General features: G+C 38.8%; 1 protein-coding gene, 1 long non-coding RNA gene and 3 pseudogenes across 8 annotated transcripts; all 5 read right to left on the reverse strand.

Annotated features, from left to right (window-relative positions):
* Positions 1-569: 569 nt before the first annotated feature.
* LOC125199936 (disease resistance protein RGA2 pseudogene) lies at positions 570-4,712 on the reverse strand (annotated as a pseudogene). The gene is made up of 2 exons (XR_016134919.1): positions 1,304-4,712; positions 570-891 (listed from the first exon to the last, which is right to left on the reverse strand). The product of XR_016134919.1 is annotated as a disease resistance protein RGA2 pseudogene (transcript).
* Positions 4,713-6,502: 1,790 nt separating this feature from the next.
* LOC125199948 (disease resistance protein RGA2 pseudogene) lies at positions 6,503-10,608 on the reverse strand (annotated as a pseudogene). The gene is made up of 2 exons (XR_016135417.1): positions 7,403-10,608; positions 6,503-7,314 (listed from the first exon to the last, which is right to left on the reverse strand). The product of XR_016135417.1 is annotated as a disease resistance protein RGA2 pseudogene (transcript).
* A 1,369-nt stretch (positions 10,609-11,977) lies between these two features.
* LOC148932891 (uncharacterized) lies at positions 11,978-13,364 on the reverse strand. The gene is made up of 2 exons (XR_016135836.1): positions 12,490-13,364; positions 11,978-12,218 (listed from the first exon to the last, which is right to left on the reverse strand). It is a non-coding gene; the product is annotated as an uncharacterized LOC148932891 (long non-coding RNA).
* Positions 13,365-13,559: 195 nt separating this feature from the next.
* On the reverse strand, positions 13,560-16,565 carry LOC125199959 (disease resistance protein RGA2 pseudogene; annotated as a pseudogene).
* A 523-nt stretch (positions 16,566-17,088) lies between these two features.
* LOC125202767 (bZIP transcription factor 23-like) lies at positions 17,089-24,233 on the reverse strand. Of its 5 annotated transcripts, none has more exons than XM_089065756.1 (8): positions 24,107-24,229; positions 19,934-20,136; positions 19,745-19,830; positions 19,453-19,610; positions 18,880-19,298; positions 18,178-18,259; positions 17,982-18,083; positions 17,089-17,526 (listed from the first exon to the last, which is right to left on the reverse strand). In XM_089065756.1, the coding sequence occupies exons 6-8, from the start codon at positions 18,223-18,225 to the stop codon at positions 17,452-17,454; spliced, it is 225 nt and encodes a 74-aa protein (XP_088921882.1). In that variant the 5' UTR covers positions 18,226-18,259; positions 18,880-19,298; positions 19,453-19,610; positions 19,745-19,830; positions 19,934-20,136; positions 24,107-24,229; the 3' UTR covers positions 17,089-17,451. The 5 variants fall into 5 exon arrangements, with proteins under 5 accessions (XP_088921882.1, XP_088921881.1, XP_088921880.1 ...); XM_089065755.1 differs by having other exon boundaries at positions 18,178-18,264; XM_089065754.1 differs by lacking the exon at positions 18,178-18,259 and having other exon boundaries at positions 19,484-19,610.
* Between the last annotated feature and the right edge of the window lie 677 nt (positions 24,234-24,910).

Consider the following 24,910-nt stretch of genomic DNA (forward strand, 5'->3'; position numbering starts at 1 on the left):
ACAAATGAAATCATCAAAAGTATAATAAGCACACAACAAGAATCTTGCCACAAAATGCCTAACATAGTAATAGGGTCAGTCTTTGCTTCGGCCAACACAACACCGTTAACGCCCATGATTCAGGTCTAGAAATGTATAACTCAATACCCTTATGATAGTAAAGAAATAGATAAGCACACAACAAAATTATATATGTTATTCTACCGAACTCAATACCCTTATGATAGTAAAGAAATAGATAAGTAGAAAAGAAGGTCCAATACTCCACAAGATAACTCAACAGAATAACAGCAAATCTCTAACTACAAGCACACAAAAAAAATCTTGTCACAATATACTTAAAAAAGTTGAGCAAAACAGGAATTCAGCCACATATTCTAAGACACTTGCATTTGACTATGCACACTCAACGATGTACTACGTCGGCCCTGCCACAATGCCAACTTTTCAAAGTTCCTCCAACACTATGAAAAATAAAGAAATAAACAAGAACACGAGTTAGTATATTGTATATGTAAATAACAAATTAAGAAGAATACATTAATTGTATCTTTGTAATCTTTCTCCAATGCTGTTTCGGGTACATCTTCTTAATCTTGAAGAATGATGTCACTTGAACACAAATTACTAAATTCATAGTTAAGCTCGATTTGTTTTACATAAAATCAACAAAAAATCTCTGAGTTAATTTGAAGAAAGAGTGATGTTGCGAACGTGGCAAATCTTGTGCCAATCCTCTCCACTTCCTCTCTGACATCTCTCCTTCCAGTTGGCATCCACTGATATTTAGCACGTTCAGATTTGGCAGATCAGGAATCGATACGACCTTTGGGCAGCTTATAACAACGAGCATAGAGAGACATAGTAGCTGATCTGGGAGTGATTCCAGCTCTGGAAGATGGTTTAGGTATAGATAAGTGAGGTGCTGGAAGGCTTGAGGTAAGCATGTCATCTTGTGAAGAGCTTTGCTCAATAGATAATTGCGATTTACTCTCTCCATCCCTTAAATTTTGTTGCACTTTGACCGGACACCGATTTTAAGAAATGTAATGGAAAGTGGGTTGAAAAAGTTAGTAGAGGGTGAGTGAATCCTACTTTTATATATTAGTTTTATAATAAAATACTAGTTGGAATACGTTAGTGAAATTAGGCTCCACTACTAAATATGGTAAAAAAGTAAAATGTAAACAAATTTTATGGGATGAACGGAAATGGAAAATGTGACAAAATTTAAGAGACGATGGAGTATCTACTAAGCAAAGCCTGCCAATTGAGAAGAATACATTGGAATAGAATCACTAACCAACTTCATATACTTTCTCCAAAGCTATTTCTGGTACATCTTCTGCATCTTGAAAAGACATATCAATTGAAATAAAGTTACTATAATCATAGTTAAGTTGGATTTGTTCTACACAAATTCAACAAAGAATAGTTGAGTTATTCTGGAGAAATATAGATGCGGCGAACGTGGGCAATCTTGTGCCAATCCTCTCCACTTCCTCTCTTATATCGCCTTTCCAGTTGTGGGCAGCCAGTGACTGTTAGCTCTTCCAGATTTGGCAGAGCTGGAATCGTTACAATCTTTGGGCAGTCTGTAACTTTGAGTGTAGTAAGAGATGGTAGCTGATCTGGGAGTGATTTGAGCTCGGGAAGATCCCTTAGATCTAGCAAAGTGAGGTGCTGAAAGGCTTGAGGCAAGCGCGTCATCTTGGGAAGCCAATATAGCGAAAGCCCGGAAAGATTATGAAGTTGTTTAATATCCTCTGGCAGCTCTACTATCTCTCTGCAATCCCATATATTGAGCATAAACAGAGCAGTAAGGTCCCGCAGCATCCCTTCTGGTAAAGATCTTATTGAACAATTTTGTAGATATAAACAAGTAAGCTCTTTTAAGGCTTGCAGACCTTCTCTTGTCACAGAGATATCTTTTGCACCCATAATTGCCAGTGTTCGGACCTTACTGAACTTTGACAGCGTTTCTATTGGGATACATGCCAGGCTCTCCTCAATTTCCACGCCGAGACAACTAGGAATGTCCTCCTCAGATAATAAACCCAAAGTTGAGCTACTGCATGTTAGTGACTCCAACTTTTGGAGGGATGAGAGTGGTGGCAGTATTAATGAAGGGCAATCTTGAATAAGTAGGGATTCAAGATTTGGGAATGCATCTTTAATCCCTTGCTCCTTTGAGAACCCCTTCAGATTTGGGAGACCAATTAATCCCAGTCTTCTCAGACCCACAAACTGTATCTTTGCCGGGAGTCCACTCCCAACTCCTTCTTTATCAATAATATACTCCACCCCCGCATCACGTAAAGACAGCGTCTCAAGATGAGGTAGCTCTCCAAGTTTTGGAAAACGCTTACAATTTTTGCAATCCCATATATAAATATGAACTATTTTTTGCAGAGACGCATTTGTCATCCAGCTTGGAAGATATCTACCACTGAAGCCTCGTACATGAAGATATTCAAGATTGGGATGTGGTTCAAGTGCTTCCAACACCTTTTCATCGACTTCCTCCTCTGGCTTGGATAAAGCATTTCTTTCCCATGACAACCTCAACTCTCGAAGATTGTTTTTCTCAGTAATCTTTGCTTTCTTAGCATCCATATGGTCTTTTACTCTCTCCAAATGCCTAATATGAAGCTTTCCACCGAGGTTCATACCTTCCAATTCATCAAGTTTGTTACCTCTCTTGAAACCGACAACAAACATACTCAATGTTTTCAGGTCATTTAACTCTCTCATTTTGGCTGGCATCTCACACAATGACTCGCAGTCCCATAAACATAGATGTCGAAGATTATGTAAGGATGTGAGCTTCTTAGGTAAAGCCGCAAGCCTAACACATCCATCCAAGTTGAGGATTTGCAAGTTCCAAAGTGTACATAACGAGTTAGGGAGAGTTTGAATTTCAGAATTAGACAAATTCAAGGATCGCAAATGTTTAAGATTGCCGATGGAAGGAGGTAAAAGCAAATCTTTTATTGCTTTTGCATTCAGTACTCTTAAACTTGGGAGCTCTACGATTGAAGTAATGTTCATATCTTGCTGAAAAGTTTTAGGAAACAAGATAGTTTTTTGTAGCAAATTTACCTCGCGGATAGTTGATGCACTTGCGAGACCTCTTTCGCTTTGTACTCCAGGAACTTTGTTCTCCATTATTGATTCTGCAAGATCATGAACGAGATCATGCATACCAATCTCGTTCGGGCGTAACACATTTGTTTGTAGAAGAGATCGCAGTAGTAGCTCATTACATATATGATTTCCAACATCTTCCACTTGAAGAGCCCCCTTTGATGAAATGTAGCCATGCGCCATCCATAGAATGATCAGTTCATCCTTTTCAATGTAATGGTCCTTCGGAAAGGCTGCAAAATAAGCAAAACATTGTCTAAGCTCCAACGGAAGATGATGATAACTCAATCTCAAAGCTGGCACTATCAAACTCTCCTCAGGCGACAACTTCCATATATCATTGTCTCTCACATATATCCATTCCTCTTCCTTTCTTTTAAACCGTAGGATTCCACCAAGTGTTATAGCAGCCAGGGGCACTCCAACACATTTATTCACGATCTGTTTCCCAATTATTTCCAGCTCTGGTGACACCTCTTCATTTGGTCCGAAGGCGCGCTGCTGCAGCAGCGCCCAACAGTGCTCATCCGACAGCCCCTCAAGACAATGACATGGAAGTGTTGTCATTAAATCAGCAACCTTCTTCTGGCGTGTGGTGACGACAACCGACGAACCGGCTGAGCCACATGATAAAACATCTCTCAACTCAAACCATTTATCCTGGTGGTCATTCCAAACATCATCCATCACAATCAAATATCTTTTTTTGCTCAACAATTCCCAGAGGCGACGCTCTATAGCATCCAAGTGCTGAAGATCCCATGCTTTTCCACTTCCCGTCGCAGATTCAATCATGGCCTTTGCCAGAGTCTTCATTTCAAAGTTATCAGAAACACAAACCCAAATCCTTATGACGAAGTGCTCTTCCACCTGGGGATCGTTGAAAACTAGTCGAGCTAGAGTGGTCTTCCCAAGGCCACGAACACCGATGATTGACAGCACAGACATCTTCGATTTCTCCTTCACGTCATTTACCAATATCTTCACAATTTTGTCTTTACCTTCTTCCCTGCCATGAATCTTATCAGCCTCGTTCAACAGGGAAACCGTCTCGCGTGAGGCAAGAGCAACTTCTCTTGGCCTATGAACAGGCATCTCGCGCAGATGAAACCTATCGCGCTCTGCCGCAATGGCCTCCACTTTCTCGTTGACTTGCTTCATTCTCCTAGCGATGTTGTGGCGATACAAAATTTTCTTGAGGCTGTAGCTACTGTACTTTGAATGAGAGTAGTTGAGTTTGGAGACATGAGTGTTGCAGTCATCCAATACGTCATCAACCTCGTAAGCAATAGCGTTGAGCTTTTGAAGCCAGTTTCGAATTGCTTTGCTCTCGGTTTGCTTGTCTACAGCATCTTCCAACACAGTTTGGATGGTGGTGAGAGTGCTGCAGAGCATCTTCATCACCTCATCAAAGAGCAATCCGATCTCCCGATTGATAAGAGAGATCAGTTTGTCAAGAACGAGTTGGAGAAATGCCTCTGCCATTATGGAACAACAACAAATCAACGATTCTCTTTCTGATAGGCAAACCAGATATTAGAAGGCCGAATGAATGTGAGAATGGTATATTGGTATGTAAGTATTGTCACTTTTTGCAAGAATTGTCAATTTGTATAAAAGTTGAGGAATGGGCCACCTTCCTTTGTCTTATGTTCTACAATTCAAATATTAGGAATGGAATGATTAGATGTATATTAGACGGTTTGTCCATATGTTAATCAAGATTAAATTGTTTATTGGTTTGATGATAACATCCACTTCACCCTCTTAATACTGTTTCATCCCACTAAACATTTCGAACCACTCGCTAAGACCACCTTTTCATTGTCTATTTAATTTTGATGAGTTTAATAATTTACACTTAATTCTGAAGTATAATATCTCATAAACATAATCCAAACTCTTGGGTGTTTGGAAGGTTGATTGTGGATGCAACGAGCAAACGAGACAAGTGGATTTTACGTGGTTCGGACGAAACAGTGATTCAATATTATTCCAAGAATGCATTGTACAAGATGATGTGTTAGTTACAGAGACTGATCTGTTCCAGCTACCAATAATCTCCCTGATGCTCCAACGGCCATATCAGTTTGTAACTGACCTGGGCCATAATCCAGTGCACTTGGCCTACGGACCAGCTGCACTAGTACTTGAAGAGGAGTTGTATTTCCAAGAATTGAATTGTCAATTTGCATAAAAGTTGAGGAAAGGGCCATCGTGCATTGTCTTTTGTTCCATAATTCAAATGTTAGCAATGGAATAATTTGATGCATATTAGACGGTTTTTCCATATGTTAATCAAGATTGAATTGTTTATTGGTTTGATGATAAGATCCACTTCACCTTATTAATACTTTCTCATTGATGCTATGATCCACTAAATATTTCTAACCACTCACTGGGGCCACTATGCATTGCCTATCTTTAATAATGTAAAAGTGTAACCACCAAGTCTTTATTCTCTTTCGACTAAACTTGTGCATTTCATTTAGTTTGTGGTAATTCGATTTTTTTGTTTTGTTTTTTCTTTTGGCTGTAATAGCAAGAGCTGCGCTCAGCATAGGTGAGAGGCACTTAACTAGAAGAGTCCGCATCAAGCAATATGGTATGAACACGAATGTAGTCGAAGAGTTTTTGGATTACAGGATGGCTAACTCTTTGGATTCGTTCTTGTGTACTAGCGTATCTCGTCTTGCTAATAGCGAGACTCCCTTGACTTGTGTACTTCAATTAGTTTGTTGTAATTCATTCTTTTGTTTCCAATCAAGTTTTTGGTGTTTTTCCTTCGATTTTAATAGCAAGAGTATGGGTACACAACATCTTACGCTCAAATTTCTAACAGTTGCAAGACAGGATATTGTAGCATTATCCGATTTTAAAACAAGAACCGTGCCTGCCTAAGTTGGAACCAATGGGAACAGCAAACAACGTAATAGGATCTTTCTCTGTTGTCACCCAACATTATTGGCACCACTAACGACCTTAAAGGCCACATGACACAAGGCCAAAAGATGTTCTATCGAACTTTGTTAGGCGTTGCCACCATCCTCAGTTCCTCACTAAGGGCGTAGTTGCTACATTCAAGGAAGAGACAGAACTTAAATATCACACTAGCAGGGGACCTACTCTCCTCCTACCTTTAGAAGAAGTTGGCAAGTAATACTCAAATCTCAAAAGGACTTCGTTGATTGCTCTTTCTCGAGTCCTTCCCTTTTCCACTAGGCCTGCCATATGTTGTCTATGTAACAGCTTCAACACTCATCACACTAGGCAAAGCCAATAGCTAAGGTTGACAATGACCAATGATGACACATCAAAATCCTAGTAAAGAAAAACTTCCATCTTCAAATAATCAGAAAAACTTAACATGAAGTATATATACATCATAAACCTCAAAAGTGCATATTCTCTACACATATTATAAACAAAGAAGTTGACGCTGATGCAGTCTATCATAATCCTCAGCAGACGTTATGAACTGCAGATGCATAACTCTTTATTGGCTCCAAAAAGACAAGGGAAGGCCCAACTCATTCATTGGTTCGGATAGCTCCACATCTACGTCTTCGGGCCCGAAGAGTCCTGAACATCGTCGAACGTCAAACAATCATTCTCCAATACTTAAATAAGATAAACTGCATAAACTTCAAGAAAACACAAAAACTTGCCACAAGTTTCTGCATTTTCACATAAACCAAACAGATTCAAGATAGAAATCAAAATACCACCAAATTACCAAGATATGTTCAGTTTAAGTTTTTCGATTTTGAGCCAATATCAAACAAAGCAAGTCTGAAAAACACACAGAAATAGTCATGGCAGGCCTGGCTTGCCAGATAAATTGCAAAAATCTTAAACAGAACTGAAGAGATCCGATATTTCACATCAAATATTTAAAACAAGATTTTCATTAAGAATATCATCAACATATTTCTTGTTGGCAAATGATGTTTTCAAACATAGCACATTATTACCAGTATATATGAAATCATCTAAGTAGAGGCACACAAAAAAGAATCTTGCCACCAAAGACTTAAAAAAAAGTTGAGCAACACAGATATTCACCCAAGCACAAATTCTAAAACACTTGCATTCGACTCTGAGCGTTCGAAGTTGTACTTGCTTAGCCCCTTGCCACAATGCCAACTTTCTGAAGTTCTTCCAACACTATGAAAAATAAAGAAACAAACAAGAATAAGAGTTATTAACTGTATGTGAATAAAATATAGAAGTAAAGAAGAATACAATTACTAACCATCTTATAAGTTATTTTGGAGAAATATTGATGCTGCGAACATGGGCGATCTTGTGCCAATCCTCTCCACTTCCTCTCTGGTATCGCCTTTCCAGCTGTGGGCATCCAACGACTGTTAGCTGTGTCAGATTTTGCAGAGCTGGAATCAATAGAACCTTTGGGCAGTAAGAAACAGTAAGTGTATTGAGAGATGGTAGCTGATCTGGGAGTGATTCCAGCTTAGGAAGATCATGAAGGTATAGATAAGTAAGGTGCTCAATGGCTTGAGGCAAGTGCGTCATCTTGGGAAGATCACGTAACCTGAGAAACTTAAGATGATGCAGATGATTAATATCCTTTGGCAACTCTAGTAATTCTGGGCACTTCCATAATTTGAGGTCCTCCAAAGAAGTAAGGTGTCGCAACATCCCTTCTGGTAAACATCTCATTGTCTGACAACTCTCCAGACATAAACGTGTAAGCTCTTTTAAGGCTTCTAGACCTTCTCTTGTCAAAGAAATCTCTTTTGCATTCTCAATTGACAATGACCGCAGCTTGCTGAACTTTGCCAGCATTTCTATGGGGAAATATGACAGACTCTCTTCAATTTCCACGTACAGTGCTCTAGGAATGTCTTGCTCAGATAATAAAGCCAACATTGAGCTGCTGCATTTTAAATCCTCCAACTTTTCGAGGGATGAGAGTGATGGCAATATTAATGAAGAGCAACGCTCAATCCATAGTATTTCAAGATTTGGGAATGCGTCTTTAATCCCTTGCTCCTTTGAGAGCCCCTTCAGATTTGGGAGATCAATTAATTGCAGATGTTTAAGAGCTACAAACTGTATCTTTACCGGGTGCCCACACCCAACTTCTTCTTCTTCGATAATATACTCCACCCCCACATCATCTAAAAACAGCGACTTGAGACAAGGTAGCCCTCCCAGATTTGGAAAACGCTTACAATTTTTGCAATTCCATATATAAATCCAAACTACTTTTCTTAGAGATGAATTTTTCATCCAACGTGGAATATGTCTACCACTGAAGCCTCCTACATAAAGTTTTTCAATATTGGGATAAGGTTCAAGTGCTTCCAACACCTTTTCATCAATATCCTCCTCTGACTTGGATAAATAATTTCTTTGCCACATCAAACTCAACTCTCGAAGATTTTTCATCCCTGCAATCTTTGCTTTCCTTGCATCCATATCGTCTTTTACTCTCTCCAAATGCCTAATCTGAAGTTTTCCAGTGAGGTTCAAACATTCTAGTTCCTCAAGTTGATTATCTCTCTTGAGACCCACAACAAACATATTTAATGTTTTCAGGCCATTTAACTCTCTCATTTTAGATGGCATCTCATACAATGACTCACAATCCCACAAACATAGGTGTTGGAGATTATGTAAGGATGTTAGCTTCTTAGGTAAAGCCACAAGCCTATCACAGTAATTCAAGTTAAGGGTTTGCAAATTCCAAAGAGTGCATATCGAGCTTGGGAGAGTGCAAATTTCGGAACGACACAAATTCAAGTATCGCAAATGTTTAAGATTTCCAATGGAAGGAGGCAACTCTTTTATTGCTCTTGCATTTAATACTCTTATACGTGTGAGCTCAAAGATGGAAGTAATGTTCATATCTTGCTCAAAAGTTTTAGGAAACAAGAAATTTTTTTGTGGCAAATTTACCTCGCGGATTGTTGATGCACTTGCAAGATTTCTTTCAATTTGTACTCCGGGAACTTTGTTCTCCATTATTAATTCTGCCAGATCATGAACGAGATCATGCATACCAATCTTACTCGTGTTTTTAACATTAGTTTGTAGAAGAGATCTGAGTAGTAGCTCATCACATATTTCATTCCCAACATCTTCCACTTGTAGAGTCCCCTTTGATGAAATGTAGCCATGAGCCATCCATAGAAGGATCAGTTCTTTCTTTTCAATGTAATGGTCCTTAGGAAATGCTGCAAAATAAGCAAAGCATTGTCTGAGCTCCAACGGAAGATGATGATAACTCAATCTCAAAGCTGGCATTATTGAACTTTCATTTGTCGACAACTTCCATATCTCATTGTTTCTCACATATATCCAGTCCTCTTCTCTCCTTTTAAACCGTAGGATTCCTCCAAGAGCTGTAGCAGCCAGGGGCACTCCAGCACATTTCTTTACGATCTGTTTCCCAATTATCTCCAGCTGTGGTGACACCTCTTCTCCTGGTCCAAAGGCGCGATGCTGCAGCAGTGCCCAACGATGCTCATCCGACAACCCCTCAAGGCAATGACATGGAAGTGTTCTCATGATATCAGCAACTTTCTTCTGGCGCGTGGTAACGACAACGGATGAACCAGTTGAGCCACATGATAGAACATCTCTCAACTCAAACCATTTATCTTGGTGGTCGTTCCAGACGTCATCCATCACAATCAAATATCTTTTTTTCCTCAACAATTCCCAGAGTCGACGCTCTGTAGCATCCAAGTGCTGCACACGCGAAGCTTCTCCACTCCCCGTGGCAGATTCAATCATGGCCTTCACCAAAGTTTTCATCTCAAATTTATCAGAAACACAAACCCAAATTCTTACATCGAAATGCTCTTCCACCTGTGGATCGTTGAAGACTAGTCGAGCGAGAGTGGTCTTACCAAGGCCGCCAACACCGACGATTGGCAGCACGGACATCTCCTGTTTATCCTTCACCTCATTCACCAACATCTTCACAATCTTATCCTTATCTTTTTCCCTGCCATGAATCTTATTAGACTCATTCAATAGGGAAGCCGTCTCGCGTGAGGCAAGAGCAACTTCTCTTGGCCTATGAACAGGGATCTCGCGCAGATGAAACCTATCGCGCTCTGCAGCAATGGCTGTCACTTTCTCATTGACTTGCTTCATCCTCCTTGCGATGTTGTGGCGATACAGAACTTTCTTGAGGTTGAAGCGGCTGAGTTTGGAATGAGAGTGGTTGAGTTTGGAGACATGAGTGTTGCACTCATCCAAAATGTCATCAATCTCATAAGCAAGAGCGGTGAGCTTCTGCAGCCAGTCACGAATTGGCTTGCTCTCGATTTGCTTGTTTTCAGCATCCTCCAACACAGCTTGGATGGTGGTGAGAGTGCTGCAGAGCTTCTTCATCTCATTGTCAACACCCAAGATCAGTCCGATCTCTTCCTTAATAAGAGAGCTCAAATTATTAAGAACGAGTTGAAGAAATGCCTCTGCCATTTTGGAACAACAATAATTTTCGAAATGAGATTTGAGAAGGATGAATATGAGAGAAGGGATTGCACGTAAACGGTCTAAGTCTTTTACTTTGTCATTTTCTATTTGCGAGTTGTGAATATTGTACTATAAAAGTTGAGGAACCTACCACCTAAACTTGTCTTTTGTTCAGTAATTCAAATGTTAGCAGTTGAATAATCAAGATTGAATTTTTATTGGTTTGATGCTATGATTCAGAGGACCTTATGATTAATATAATAATCTTCCCGTCCTCTAATAATATGTGTCCCACTTTGACCTGGCACAAAATGTAAAAAAAGCGAGTTAGAAAATGTTAGTAATATAGGGGAGTGTTGTATTGCTAACTACAACTAAATAATATTAGCTATTAGATATTCAAATTAATGGCCTAGATCATTGTCATTACGATTAACAAAAAACGTCAGTATAGGTAAGGTCAATTTACAACATATTAGTTGTAATTAACTTTTAAAAAATATCTCATAACTTTAAAACGCATATAACTTTCTTGATTTAAATTATTTTTTTGCACAACATATATTAAATTAAAGATAATTTCATAAGGATTCTAACGAGATCTCACTTGCATATGTTCCGACGTCAATATAGTATATAAAATATGTCTATATATAGAATGTCAATATAAGCAATGTGTTTGTATTGACATTCGCAAAGCATTGTGTTGATATTTTCGAAACACCATATTGACATTTTCATCTAAAACCCTAATTTGGTAGTTTTTTAAAAAAATAAATTTATTTAATTAATAAAAACGAAAAATACACGTGGCAAATTTTAGACCACAAGTTTTCTAAAATCATATGGTCTTAAATTAGTTGTAGTTAGCAATTGATCACTCCCCTACTATATATGGGTCCTACTTTTATATACTCCCTCAGTTTCCTAAAAATAAGAACTTTAGAAATTACATGAGTATTAATACAATATTGGTAAAGTAAGAGATTGGGGAGAGCAAGTGGGTAAAAGTAAGAAAGATGACGAGAAAAAGTAACGGATTTAATGTTATGGATTGTGGGATCCATCTTCAGAAATGGAAAGTTTTTATTTTTAGAAAACGGATCAAAACATAAAGAATTTATTTTTTAGGAAATAGAGGGAGTATTACTTTTATAATATAATAATTGAGGAGAAATGAGTTAGTGGAATATGAGTTCATTTTCAAAAATAAATAAAGTGGAACAATTAATAAGGGATGAACCAAAATAGAAAAGAAAACTGAGACACGTAATAGAGGACGGAGGAAGTAATAAAGAGCGGAGGCACTTTCTCCCACGGGCACGGTGAGTGCAAATAAAGGCGGCAGAGGCTCATGAGGAAGGAGACGACGAAGAAAACATAGAAAAAATTGATTACAAGATCTTTGCAAAAGGTAACGAAACTGAAAAAATGTTCATAAGATACTTTGAAGAAGACAACAAAAATGATCACAAGATCTTCTGAAGTTCCACGAAGCAAACCAAGATCAATAGCCATCATCTCATTTGCGGAAAGGACAAACTTGACTTCACACACGATCCCTTTTCCGATCACTCTTTCTCGAGGCATTCCCTTTTCCACTAGTTGGCACATATCTTGCCAATGTAACAACATCAACGCTTGTCAGACTAAGCAAATGTAATAGCTAAAGTAGACAATGAAAGATGATGACACACCAACATCATACTAAAGACAATAACAGCAATACATCAAAAAATTAGCTAAGATCTTCTAAATATCATAAACACTAAATTCTGAAGTATATATACATAATAAAGATCAATAGTTCATATTCTGTACATATCATGAACATATTAGTACGAACGAAGAAACTCAAGGAAATGATGAAAATATGTTAACAATTACCTGGCAGAAACAGGCAAATAAGGATTGCAGTACTTATGTAACTTATCAACCAAGAACTGAAACATCAAAAATAGTTGCATTATATTGGAGAAACAAAAATGCTGCGAACGTGGGCAATCTTGTGCCAATCCTCTCCACTTCCTCTCTGGCATCGCCTTCCAGTTGTGGGCAGTTAGCTCATTCAAATTTGGCAGATCTGGAATCGATACAACGTTTGGGCAGTTTATAACAGTGAGTATATTAAGAGACGGTAGCTGATCTAGGAGAGATTCTAGCACAAGAAGATCCCGCAGAGAGTTTATGAGGAATGTTCGGTTCAGATAATAGATCCAAAGTCGAGCTACTACATGTTAGATACTCCAATTTTGGATGGATGGGAGTGGATGCAGTATTACTGAAGAGCAACGCTCAGTCCATAGGATATAAAGATTTGGGAATATTCATGTTGATTTGTGTGAAAATCTAGAAGATTTCTTGTGGAAGGAAGATGAGTTGAACGGCTTAGAGATGGTTAGCACTAGCCTAAAGCAATAGCTAAGGTTAACACCGAAAGATGATGACACACCAACATCATAGTTGTTGAAGGTGTGGACTCTTTAGCAAATATTCAAGGCTTTGAGGACTAAAGGGCAAACAACAGAAATACATATTTTTGTCTCCATCGGCTAAGTTGAGTCAATTGGGGGAAAGGAAGAGAAAAAAGGGGTAGTTGTGGATTTCAGCCCATAACCAATTATAGTCACATTGAGCTCGATTCATAGTAGAAGAAGAGAGTGAGAAGAGACACCATCTTGGTGTGGAGATTGTTCTATCATCTCAGTCGAGTTTCTGAGTTTGAGTATGAGATTTCTGGAGTGTTCTTCGATGCAATTGTGAGGTATAAATCTTCTTTGTACATTTGCTTGATTGAATAAAAGTTCTGTTGTTTCTCTCTTGGATTTGAGCCAATTATGGCAGAAGCACCTGCATCTCGTCTTTCTTGATTCATTTAGATTTGATTGCATTACTTGTTGGTTCAATCGATCTTGCACTGATCACAAATTGGCGCCGTTTGTGGGAACGATTTAGGGATTGATCGGCGCGATGTCTACAGGGAAGTTTGAAACGGAGAAATTCACCGGAAAAAATGATTTCGGCTTGTGGAGGCTGAAGATGAAAGCTGTGATGATGCAGCATGGTCTTTGGGAGATCTTGAAGGATGGGAAAGATCCGGCAGGGAAAGATCCGCAGGCTAAAGGGGGGCAGATGAGAAGGTCGATCTCAAGACCCGAGAGCTCCAGAATAAGGCCTATAGCACTCTGATACTTGGCCTCAGTGATCAAGTGTTAAGGGAGGTTTCCAAAGAAGAAACTGCAGCTGCAATTTGGGCGAAGCTTGAGTCAATAAAGCCAAATCTGAGCTAATAAAGCCAAATCTGAGCTTCTACATTCTAGTTGCGTCAACTTTCTGAGGGACGAGAGTGATGGCAATACTAATGCAGAGCAACGCTGGATATGTAGGATTTCCAGATTTGGGAATGCTTCTTTACTACTCTCTTGCTCCTTTGAGAGTCCCTTAAGATTTGGGAGATCAATTAAATATAGTGATCTCAAAGCCACAAACTGTATCTTTAATGGGTGTCCATTCCCAACTTCTTCTTCTTCTTCAATAATATACTCCACCTTCACGTTCGTTAAATACAGTTCCACAAGATGAGGTAACTCTCCCAGTTTTGGAAAACGCCTAATATTTTCGCAATCGGTTATACAAATCACAACTATTTTTCTAAGCGCTGAACTTTCCATCCATCGTGGAAGATATCTACCAATATAGCCTTTTATAGAGAGATGGTAAAGGTTGTGGTGAGGTTCAAGTGCTTCCAACACCCTTTCATCAACTTCCTCCTCTAGCTTGGATAAGTCATTTCTTTCCCATGACAAACTAAATTTTTTTTCTCTGCAATCTTTGCTTTCTTTGCATCCATATGGTCTTTTACTCTTTCCAGATGCCTAATCTCAAGCCTTCCACTGATGTTCAAGCATTGCAGTTCCTCAAGTTGGTTATATCTCTTTAGACCCACAGCATACATACTCAACGTTTTTAGGCCATTTAACTCTCTCATTTTAGATGGCATCTCAAACAATGAATTGCAGTCATACAAACCTAGATGTTGGAGATTACGTAAAGATGTGAACTTCTTAGGTAAAGCCACAAGTTTTTCACAGTAGTCCAAGTCGAGGATTTTCAAATTCCAAAGAGTACATAAGGAGTTAGGGAGAGTGCGAATTTCTGAAGAGGCCAAATTCAAGAATCGCAAATGTCTAAGATTGCCGATGGAAGGAGGCAAATCTTGTATTGTGCTGCGAGGGGCATTTAACAGTCTTAAACTTGTGAACTCCAACATGGAAGTAATGTTCATATCTTTCTGAAAAGTTTTAGGAAACACAGAAGTTTTTTGTATCAAATTTACCTCGCAGACAGTTGAGGTAGTTGCGAGATTACTTTTGCTTTGTACTCCGCGAACTTTGTTCTCCATTATTGATTCTGCCAGATCATGAACAAGATCATGCATACCTATCTCACTCTTGTCATACACATTTGTTTGTAGAAGAGATCTGAGTAGTAGCTCATTACATATTTGATTTCCAACATCTTCCACTTGAAGAGTCCCATTTGATGAAATGTAGCCATGAGCTATCCATAGAAGGACCAGTCGTTCCTTTTCAATGTAATGGTCCTTAGGAAAGGCTGCAAAATAAGCAAAGCATTGCCTGAGCTCCAATGGAAGATGATGATAACTCAACCTCAAAGCTGGCACTATCAAACTCTCTTCTGCCGACAATTTCCATATCTCACTGTCTCTCACATGTAACCATTCCTCTTCTCTCCTTTTAAACCGTAGGATTCCTCCAAGTGTTGTAGCAGCGAGGGGCACCCCAACACATTTCTTCATGATCTGTTTCCCAATTATTTCCAGCTGCAAAGACACCTCTTCATCTGCTTCGAAGGCGCACTGTCGCATCAGTGCCCAATAATGCTCATCCGACAACCCCTCGAGGCAATGACATGGAAGTGTTCTCATGATATCAGCAACTTTCTTCTGGCGCGTGGTAACGACAACGGATGAACCAGTTGAGCCACATGATAGAACATCTCTCATCTCAAACCATTTATCCTGGTGGTCGTTCCAAACATCATCCATCACAATCAAATATCTTTTTTTGCTCAACCATTCCCAAAGGCGACGCTCTGCAGCATTCAAGTGTTGCAGATCTGAAGCTTTTCCACTCCCTCCAGTTGCAGATTCAATCATGGCCTTCGCCAAAGTCTTCATCTCAAAATTATCACAGACACAAACCCAAATCCTTAGATCAAAGTGCTCTTCCACCTGCGGATCATTGAAGACTAGTCTAGCGAGAGTGGTCTTCCCAAGGCCGCCAACACCTATGATTGGCAGCACAGACATCTCATGTCTCTCATTCACATCGTTCACCAAGATCTTCACAATTTTGTCTTTATCTTCTTCCCTACCATGAATTTTATCATCAACAGGGAAGCCGTCTCGCGTGAGGCAAGAGCAGCTTCTCTTAGCCTATCAACTGGCATCTCGAGCAGATGAAACTTAGCATGCTCCGCAACAACTGCCTCCACTTTCTCGTTGACTTGTTTCATCCTCCTTGCTATATTGTGGCGATACAATAATTTCTTGAGGCTGTAGCGGCTGAGTTTTGAATGAGAGTGGTTGAGTGTGGAGACATGAGTGTTGCACTCATCCAAGATGTCATCAATCTCATAAGCAAGAGCAGTGAGCTTCTGCAGCCAGTTTCGAATTGGCTTGCTCTCGATTTGCTTGTCTTCAGCATCCTCCAGCACAGCTTGGATGGTGGTGAGAGTGCTGCAGAGCTTCTTCATCTCATCATCGACGCCAAGATCATTCCGATCTCCTCCTTGATCAGGGAGCTCAAATTGTCAAGAAGGAGTTGAAGAAATGCCTCTGCCATTATGAAACAAAACAATAGTTAATTTTCTTCTTCAGATAGCCAAATGAGATATTTGAGAGGAATGTGTGTTTGTGTTAGCAAGTATAGAATTGTTAAAGCTGAAAAAGTATCTTTTATAAAAGCAATGCAGTTGGGCCAACCTTGCCTTGCCTTTTGTTCAATAATTCAATGGAATTGGAACCCCAACACTTAATTGCATGCATATTGACTTAATAAATTCATTACCATTCGTTTGATGCTATGATCCAAATGACCCTCTTAATGCTTATTCATATTTATTGGTTCGAAATGGACCACCTTGCATTGCCTTTCTACAATAATTTAAAGTGTAATTTTTCTCATAGCAGCACAAATAACTGCAACTCCATATATTTGAGTTATTACTATAGAGTTGTGATATATGCATAACTCAATTTTACTGATGCAGTACATTCAAACACAATACCGAACAATCGAACTAAGCTTGAAGAAGTTTTTATGAATTGCATCTTCTAAGGTAGGGTTAAGTTTATCTGCAATCATAACAAATACTAGATGGTTATAACCATTGTTGTGTTGAGCGTCGAGTTTATGTAGCCATGAGAATTATAAGAGGTCATGTCAACAAGGGATCAAAACATAGTGAAAAATGATCATAAGAATTTTGAAGAAGCCATCAAAAACAGAAAAAGTAACTCACAAACAATGTAAATATATAAATAAACTGTAATCTATTCTATGTCAACACGAACACGAATACGAACATGAGAAACACGACACTTTGGGAGATGGGAACAGCACTCTACCAATCTTTGTACCTAATCGACTATCCTTCCTTTGTAAAACTTTTTCCACCTACATTCCATCGAAACATGAGATATGCATCCCAAGGCGAAGAAGCGCTACTCCTCTAACTCTCTCTAAACTCATCTACAACAACATGAACCACGTCGTATTCTATGTACTATTTACACAGGCGTATCTAGCTCGTTCGACGTGGCCCTTACCACGGCCCAGTTTGTGTCCTTCTCAAGCACTGCCTCTTCGCCCCACTCTGCTGTTTCACCATCTCCAGCGCCTGCCAGCATCAAACAGAAAGATTATGAGATGGTGCTCGTTTCGGAAGGGGTTTATTATTTCTTCCCATCAGCAATGCTAAAAAGGATATAATGGGAAAAGTAGTTTCAAGAAAATATCACAGAATGAGTCTTGATTGGAAGAGCCGGCTTAGTGTAGTGAAAATTCAATTTTCGGAAAATTGGAAAATAGGATCAGTAGGGAGCGGAAACGAACATTCCATGACCATTGCACAGAAGCAAGATTTCGATAAGGGTGGATGAAATGACAAAACACTTGTGCTAATGGGAAAAGTATTTGTAAGAAAATATCAAAGAATGGATCTTGATGGAAAGAGCCGGCTTCGTCTAGTGGAAAATCAATTCTCAGCAGGGAGTTGAGACGAAACATCCGTGACCATTGCCGTATATCAAATATTATATTCAAAATTTGTGGGGTGAAGGTGAAGCAACGAACCTGATTCTTCTGCACTTCCATTATCTCCGCCTGTTTCTTCTGCAATTGTTCGTTTTCCTCCTTTAAATTAGCAACTTCTGCTTCCAACTCCATGGTGTAAGCCTGCACGAACCCAAAAGGAGAGCTGGTTAGTCAAGTTCAACGTCTAATTCCAACGTCTAATATGGTAATTTAGTGTAAGCATACACTAAATTACCTTGTGTAAAATGAGATCTCTAAGCGTCTCATGAAGAGAAACGTTCATGTCTCGTCACACTAGACCGCCTATCACAATACAACTGTGCTGCATAAGACATCCAATTTTCTTATTCAAATGTTTTTGGGGACGTCCATGTACGATAAAAGAACTTTGACGATCATAACTTAGAAAGTAGAAAGAACACGAAATCTATAGTCGTTTGCCTATGCAGCACTTCTACTTCCTTCTCGAGCAGTCGTTACATCAGACATCACAAAGAAAAATATACTATAAATCTTTCGACATGGCACCATATTGATCTTCATGAAAGGTAAAATTCATAGGTTTGTTCTGTATTTTTTAATGAAAACCGATTCTAAGCATCAATCTAAAAATCTCGGGAAAAGAAAGCAAACAGAACAGAGATGGATAGGGTACAAATTCAATACTTAAGAGGACATTGGCCGCAAAAGATACCTTGAATACACGAGGAATGACACGTTTAATTCAAGGGTGCATGACTGTTGACAGAATACAAGTGCAAAAATAGGAAGCGACTAGAACTCTATAGGCCATTTCATTTGAAATAGCAAGTAATCTACCATGTGAAAACCTATTTTTTCAGTTCGTTTATAATACATTCGATCTTCATGTTAGGGCCTTCTAGTCCTAGAACTTAAATGAAGAAACATTAAAGCCAATAACTGTAAGGTTTTTTACCTGCTTACGAGCTCGTGACCTTGCAGCCGACTCTCTGTTCTTTATCATCCTCCTCTGCCTCCTTTCAACCACCTTCTCCAGAGCAGCATTCCGACCCCTCAAACCCCCGTTAAACACGTAAGGAACAGGTGAGTTATTCATTAGACCACTGAAGATGTATCCCCGTTGCTCTTAGAGAGTCCATCCGATGGAACGGCTGGAGATCCATTAGACCCCAAACCAACCATCCCAAGCCCTCCACCTTGCAAAGCTGAATTATGGACTGGTGAGTTATTCATTCTCGGGTCAGAAATCCCAACCATTCCGCCCCTAATCCGTGGGCTACTCAATTGACCGTTACTTGGAATCCCCATAGCTGATCCATAACCCATCGCGGACTGTTTTGGAAGGATCTGCTGAGGCTGATGATTCTCCATTTGCTGTAACTCACAAACAATGTACATATATAAATGAACACTAGAAACAGAACATACACTGTGCCAATCTTTGTACAATTCATCAAAAACAAATGCATCCTAAGGCGAAGAAGCGCTACAACAGCAGGAACCACGTCATCCTCTATGTACTACTTACACAGGCATATCACGTTCCACAAGGCGCTTACCACGGCTCAGCCTGCATCCTTCCCAAGCACTATACCTCTTCGCCCCACTCTGCTGTTTCATCCAAAACGAGCACTTCTCATTGTGGATGGCCGGAGGGGTTCATTATTTCATCCCACCAGCAATGCCCTGATACATAAATTGCAAATATTATAAACACAATAGAGGAGATCTCTCAATAAGTCATATATAAAATCAAACATGTAAAACAAGATTTTCATTAAGAATATCACCAACATATTTCTTTTAAGAAATTAATATACCAATTAACATGGAAGTAAAGATCCATCATATCAAATTCCAGCATCATGGATTATTTTGAATTTTTCAAACATAGTAGCATCATGCCCTGCATATATGAATTCATCCAAGTATTAGCACAAAAAAGAACCTTTCCAGTAAATAATTAAAAAAAGTAAAAAAAGTAGAGCAAAACACATAAATTCACCCACAAATTCTTAGACACTTGCTTTCGACTCTACGCACATGAACATGTACTTGATTAGCCCCTTGTCACTAAGCCAACTTTCCGAAGATCCTCCAACCACGTCGTATTCTATTTACTATTTACACAGACGTATCTCTTTCCACATGGCGCTTACCATGGCCTAGTCTGTGTCTTTAGCAAGCATTGTCTCTTCACCATCTCCAGCGCCTGCCAGCATCAAACAGAAAGATTATGAGAAGATGCTCGTTTTGCATGGGGATTATTATAAGCTAAATAATTATACGGAGAGATTATTAGCTAAAGTCAAGGTCCCTATCATTGAAACGGATTCATCCAGTTTTCAGTAATATGTGTCTAGTATGTCTCCACCAAGTTTTGAGCAACCATTTTTGTATCTTAGATATCTTACTACTTCCAACAGGCGAAATGTTCTATATTCTTCCTAGTTTATGTATGACGAATTGGACCCTTAGATTGGGAGATACTATACATTTTTCAAATGAGTCCAAAAACAGACCAAATTCGTGGAAGTTCAACTCCTAAATCCTAACTCTAATTTTATCAAACTTTGAAGGTCCATAGCTTGTTATCTAGTTTCTGAAGTCTCCACTAGAGCCCATACCATAGCTTGGGATAGGCGTATGCATGCCAAAAGAGTCCCTATAAGTAAAATTTTATAAATTGATCCTGCTTAGGATAATGTTTCCAACAACCCAACTTCGAACGACCTAAGTATTGGCACCGGTGACGACCTCAAGGGCCATGGCTCAGGCCAACGAACCTGAGACATTCAAGGGATTGAAATTTAGACATTGGCAACGAAAACTTTTCTACAGAGGGTGTGTCGCATCGGAGGAAGAGGCGAACTTAATACCCATGTTGCCTTTGATGTGTGAAATCAAGGAGATTTCTTATGCAAGGAATACAAGCACATAGACCTCGAAGGATTTATGGTAGCCACTGGACAAGAAGAACCGTCTCAAAGTGCATAAAACACGTAAAACACTTATTTTGGAGCATATATACATCATAAACATCAATAGTGCATATTCTGTACATTTCATAAACCCTGGAAATGATGAAAATATGTTAAGACTTAAGACCAGGCAGAAACAGGCAATTAAGGACATCTTGTACTTACGAAACTTATCCATCAAGAACTTAAACATCAAAAATAGTTGAATTATATTGGAGAAATAAAAATGCTGCGAACATGGGCAATCTTGTGCCAATCCTCTCCGCTTCCTCTCTGACATCGCCTTTCCAGTTGTGGGCAACCAGTGACTGTTAGCTCTTTCAGATTTGGTAGAGCTGGAATCGTTACAACCTTTGGGCAGTCTGTAACTTTGAGTGTATTAAGAGATGGTAGCTGATCTGGGAGTGATTTTAGCTCAGGAAGATCCTCTAACACGAGCCAAGTGAGGTGTTGAAAGGCTTGAGGCAAGTGCGTCATCTTGGGAAGACTCTCTAACACAAGCCAATCAAGATTATGGAGATGTTTAATATCCTCTGGCAGCTCTATTAATTCTGGGCACTCCGATAATCGCAGGGTCTGTAGAGCAGTAAGGTGACACAACATCCCTTCTGGTAAACATCTCATTGTTCGACAACTGTCTAGACTTAAAAGTCTAAGCTGTTTTAAGGCTTGCAGACAATCTCTTGTCACAGATATCTCTTTGGCAAACTTAATTCTTAATGACTGAAGCTTACTGAATTTCGCCAGTGTTTCGATTGGAAAACATGTTATGCTCTCCTCAATTTCCACGCAAAGACTCCTAGGAATGTCCTGCTCAGATAATAACGCCAAAGTTGAGCTACTGCATCTTAGATTCTCCAACTTTTGAAGGGATGAGAGTGGTGGCAGTATTAATGAGGAGCAACATTCAATCCATTGGATTTCAAGATTTGGGAATGCTACTTTACTAACTTGCTTCTTTGAGAGCCCTTTCAAATTGGGAAGATCAATTAAATGGAGTCTTTTCAGAGCCACAAACTGTATCTTTACTGGGATTCCATTCCCAACATCTTCTTCAATAATATACTCCACCCCCACATTCCTTAAGAACAACCTCTGAAGATGAGGTAACTCTCCCAATTTTGGAAAATGCCTACAATTTTCGCAATCACTTATTTCAATCTCAACTATTTTTCCTAGAGTTGAATTTGACATGCAACTAGGAAGAAATCTACCACTGAAGCCATATATGGAAAGAGATTCAATATTGGGACAAGGTTCAAGTGCTTCCAACACCTGTTCATCAACATCCTCCTCTAACTTAGATAGATCATTTTTTTCCCATGACAATCTCAATTCTCGAAGATTTTTTTTTCTTTCCAATCTTTGCTTTCTTTGCATCCATATGGTCTTTTACTCTCTCCAAATGCCTAATCTCGAGCCTTCCACTAAGGTTCAAGAATTCCAGTTCCTCAAGTTGGTTATCTCTCTTGACACCCACTACAAACAAATTCAATGTTTTTAAGCCATTTAGTTCCCTCATTTTAGATGGCATTTCAGACAACGACTCACATCCCCACAAACATAGATGTCGAAGATTACGTAAGGATGTTAGCTTCTTAGGTAAAACCACAAGCTTACGGCAGTAATCCAACTTGAGGATTTGCAAGTTCCAAAATTTACATAATGAGTTGGGGAGTGTGTGAATTTCGGAACTAGACAAATTCAAGTAACGCAAATGTTTAAGATTGCCGATGGGAGGCAAATCATTAATTGATTTTGCATTTACTACTCTTAAACTTGTAAGCTCAAAGATGGAGGTAATGGTCATATCTTGCTGAAAAGTTTTAGGAAACAGGGCAGTTTTTTGTAGCAAATTTACCTCGCGGATAGTTGATGCACTAGCAAGATTTCTTTCACTTCGTATTCCGGGAACTTTGTTCTCCATTATTGATTCTGCCATATCATGAACGAGATCATGCATACCGATCGCCATGTTGTTATCAATATCTGTTTGTAGAAGAGATCTAAGTAATAACTCATTACATATTTGATTTCCAACATCTTCAACTTGTTGAGACTCCTTCGATGAAATGTAGCCATGAGCCATCCATAGAAGGATCAATTCTTCCTTTTCAATGTAATGGTCCTTAGGAATGGCTGCCAAATAAGCAAAGCATTGCCTAAGCTCCAACGGAAGATGATGATAACTCAATCTCAATACTGGCATTATCAAACTCTCTTCTACTGACAACTTCCATATCTCACTATCTCTCACATATATCCATTCCTCTTCTATCCTTTTAAATCGTAGTATTCCTCCAAGCGTTGTTGCAGCCAGGGGCACTCCTGCACATTTCTTCACGATTTGTTTCCCAATAATTTCCAACTGGGGAGACACCTCTTCTCTTGGTACAAAAGCGCGCTGCTGTAGCAGTGCCCAACAATGCTCATCTGACAACCCCCTTGGGTGATAACATGGAAGTGTTCTCATTATATCAGCAACCTTCTTCTGACGCGTGGTGACGATAACAGATGAGCCGACTGACCCACATGATAGAATGTCTCTCAACTCAAACCATTTATTTTGGTGATCGTGCCAAACATCATCCATGACAATCAAATATCTTTTTTTGCTTAACAGTTCCCAGAGGTGACGCACTGCAGTATGTATTTTGTGTAAAGTGTGTGTGAGCGTATTTTGTGTATAGTGTGTGGACAAATTCTTCAAATTCGATTTCATATTAATTAAGTACTTCATTTTACAATATAGGATTTGAAATTGAATTAGAATTCCTTCCAATTCAATTCCAATTCCGTGTACCTCACGAAACCCATTTGTTTTTCTAGTTCTACAATCTACATCTGTCTTGGGGCTCCGAGCAGATTTTTAATCATCTTCAAACATCAAACAATCATTGTCCAACACTAATATCAGATAATCTTCAAAAACTTCAAGAAAGCTAAAAGTGAAAACAGAAAAACTTATCACCAGTTTGTGCATTTAACACAAACCAAACAGATTCAGGATAGCAATTCAAAATACTACCAACTTACCAAGATTATAATATTAGTTTAGTTTTTTTTTTTCGATTTTGAGCCAAAATCAAATTGATCAACAAAGAAACTCATAATGGACTATTGAATTGAGTAAAAATTGTCCAACTTTTGCAATCATCCATTAATTACACACACATAGAGTGATAGAGAGATGTCACTGACCACAAATCAACTTCGGTGAGGTTAAAAAGGGGGCCAAGAGCTTTTTCCGCCGGCGATCAATCTACTGAGAAATCCATGTTGCTTCAATTCTTGAAAGTGGAATTCATTTATAGAGGGTTTTGGTGTTTATTCTTTTTCATAGTAATGGAATTTGTTGCTTTCAAGGAGCTCTAATTTAAATAGATAAGTAAATTACACAACTAAATTATATGTTGATGTAATTATGATATCTTAAGTATAATTTATTTAAGTTTGAATGTTTTAGTATATTATATCAAATGTATTTTAATTATCAAGCTGTATAATTTTTTACTATTAATAATGTATATTTAATATATAAATAAATTAATATAAAGTAATTGTGTAATTTAAATAAAATATATAGATATGATCGAAAAAGTATGAACAATAAGTAGGTGAAGAATATTCTTTTAAATTTAAGTATACTTAGAGTAAACTAAATGTTTGTTGTGATATTTATATATGGCATTCGAGTATTCAGGAGCATACGTAAATGCTAATTTGTCGAAAAAACGAAGGCAGGGGCGACGTATGGAGGAAAAAGGAAAATAAAAACGTGGAGTCGTATTGAGGGTCTAGCTTCGCACCTTTGCAGGAGGATGGCGAGACTCAGCTGTCACATGCATCGGAAATCATCAGTGAATTCCCTTGTTAAAGAGATTGGTCTAGCATTTTGAAAGTATTAAGCACACAAACAGGGCTACCTACCTACAGCATTGACACTCAAATCTAAATAGGACTTTGTTGATCACACTTTATCGAGCCCTTCCCTTTTCCATTATT

Source organism: Salvia hispanica, chromosome 2 (genome assembly GCF_029641045.1).
Source record: "Salvia hispanica isolate PSC_SH4W2 chromosome 2, Shi_PSC_v1, whole genome shotgun sequence".
NCBI lineage: Eukaryota > Viridiplantae > Streptophyta > Magnoliopsida > Lamiales > Lamiaceae > Salvia > Salvia hispanica.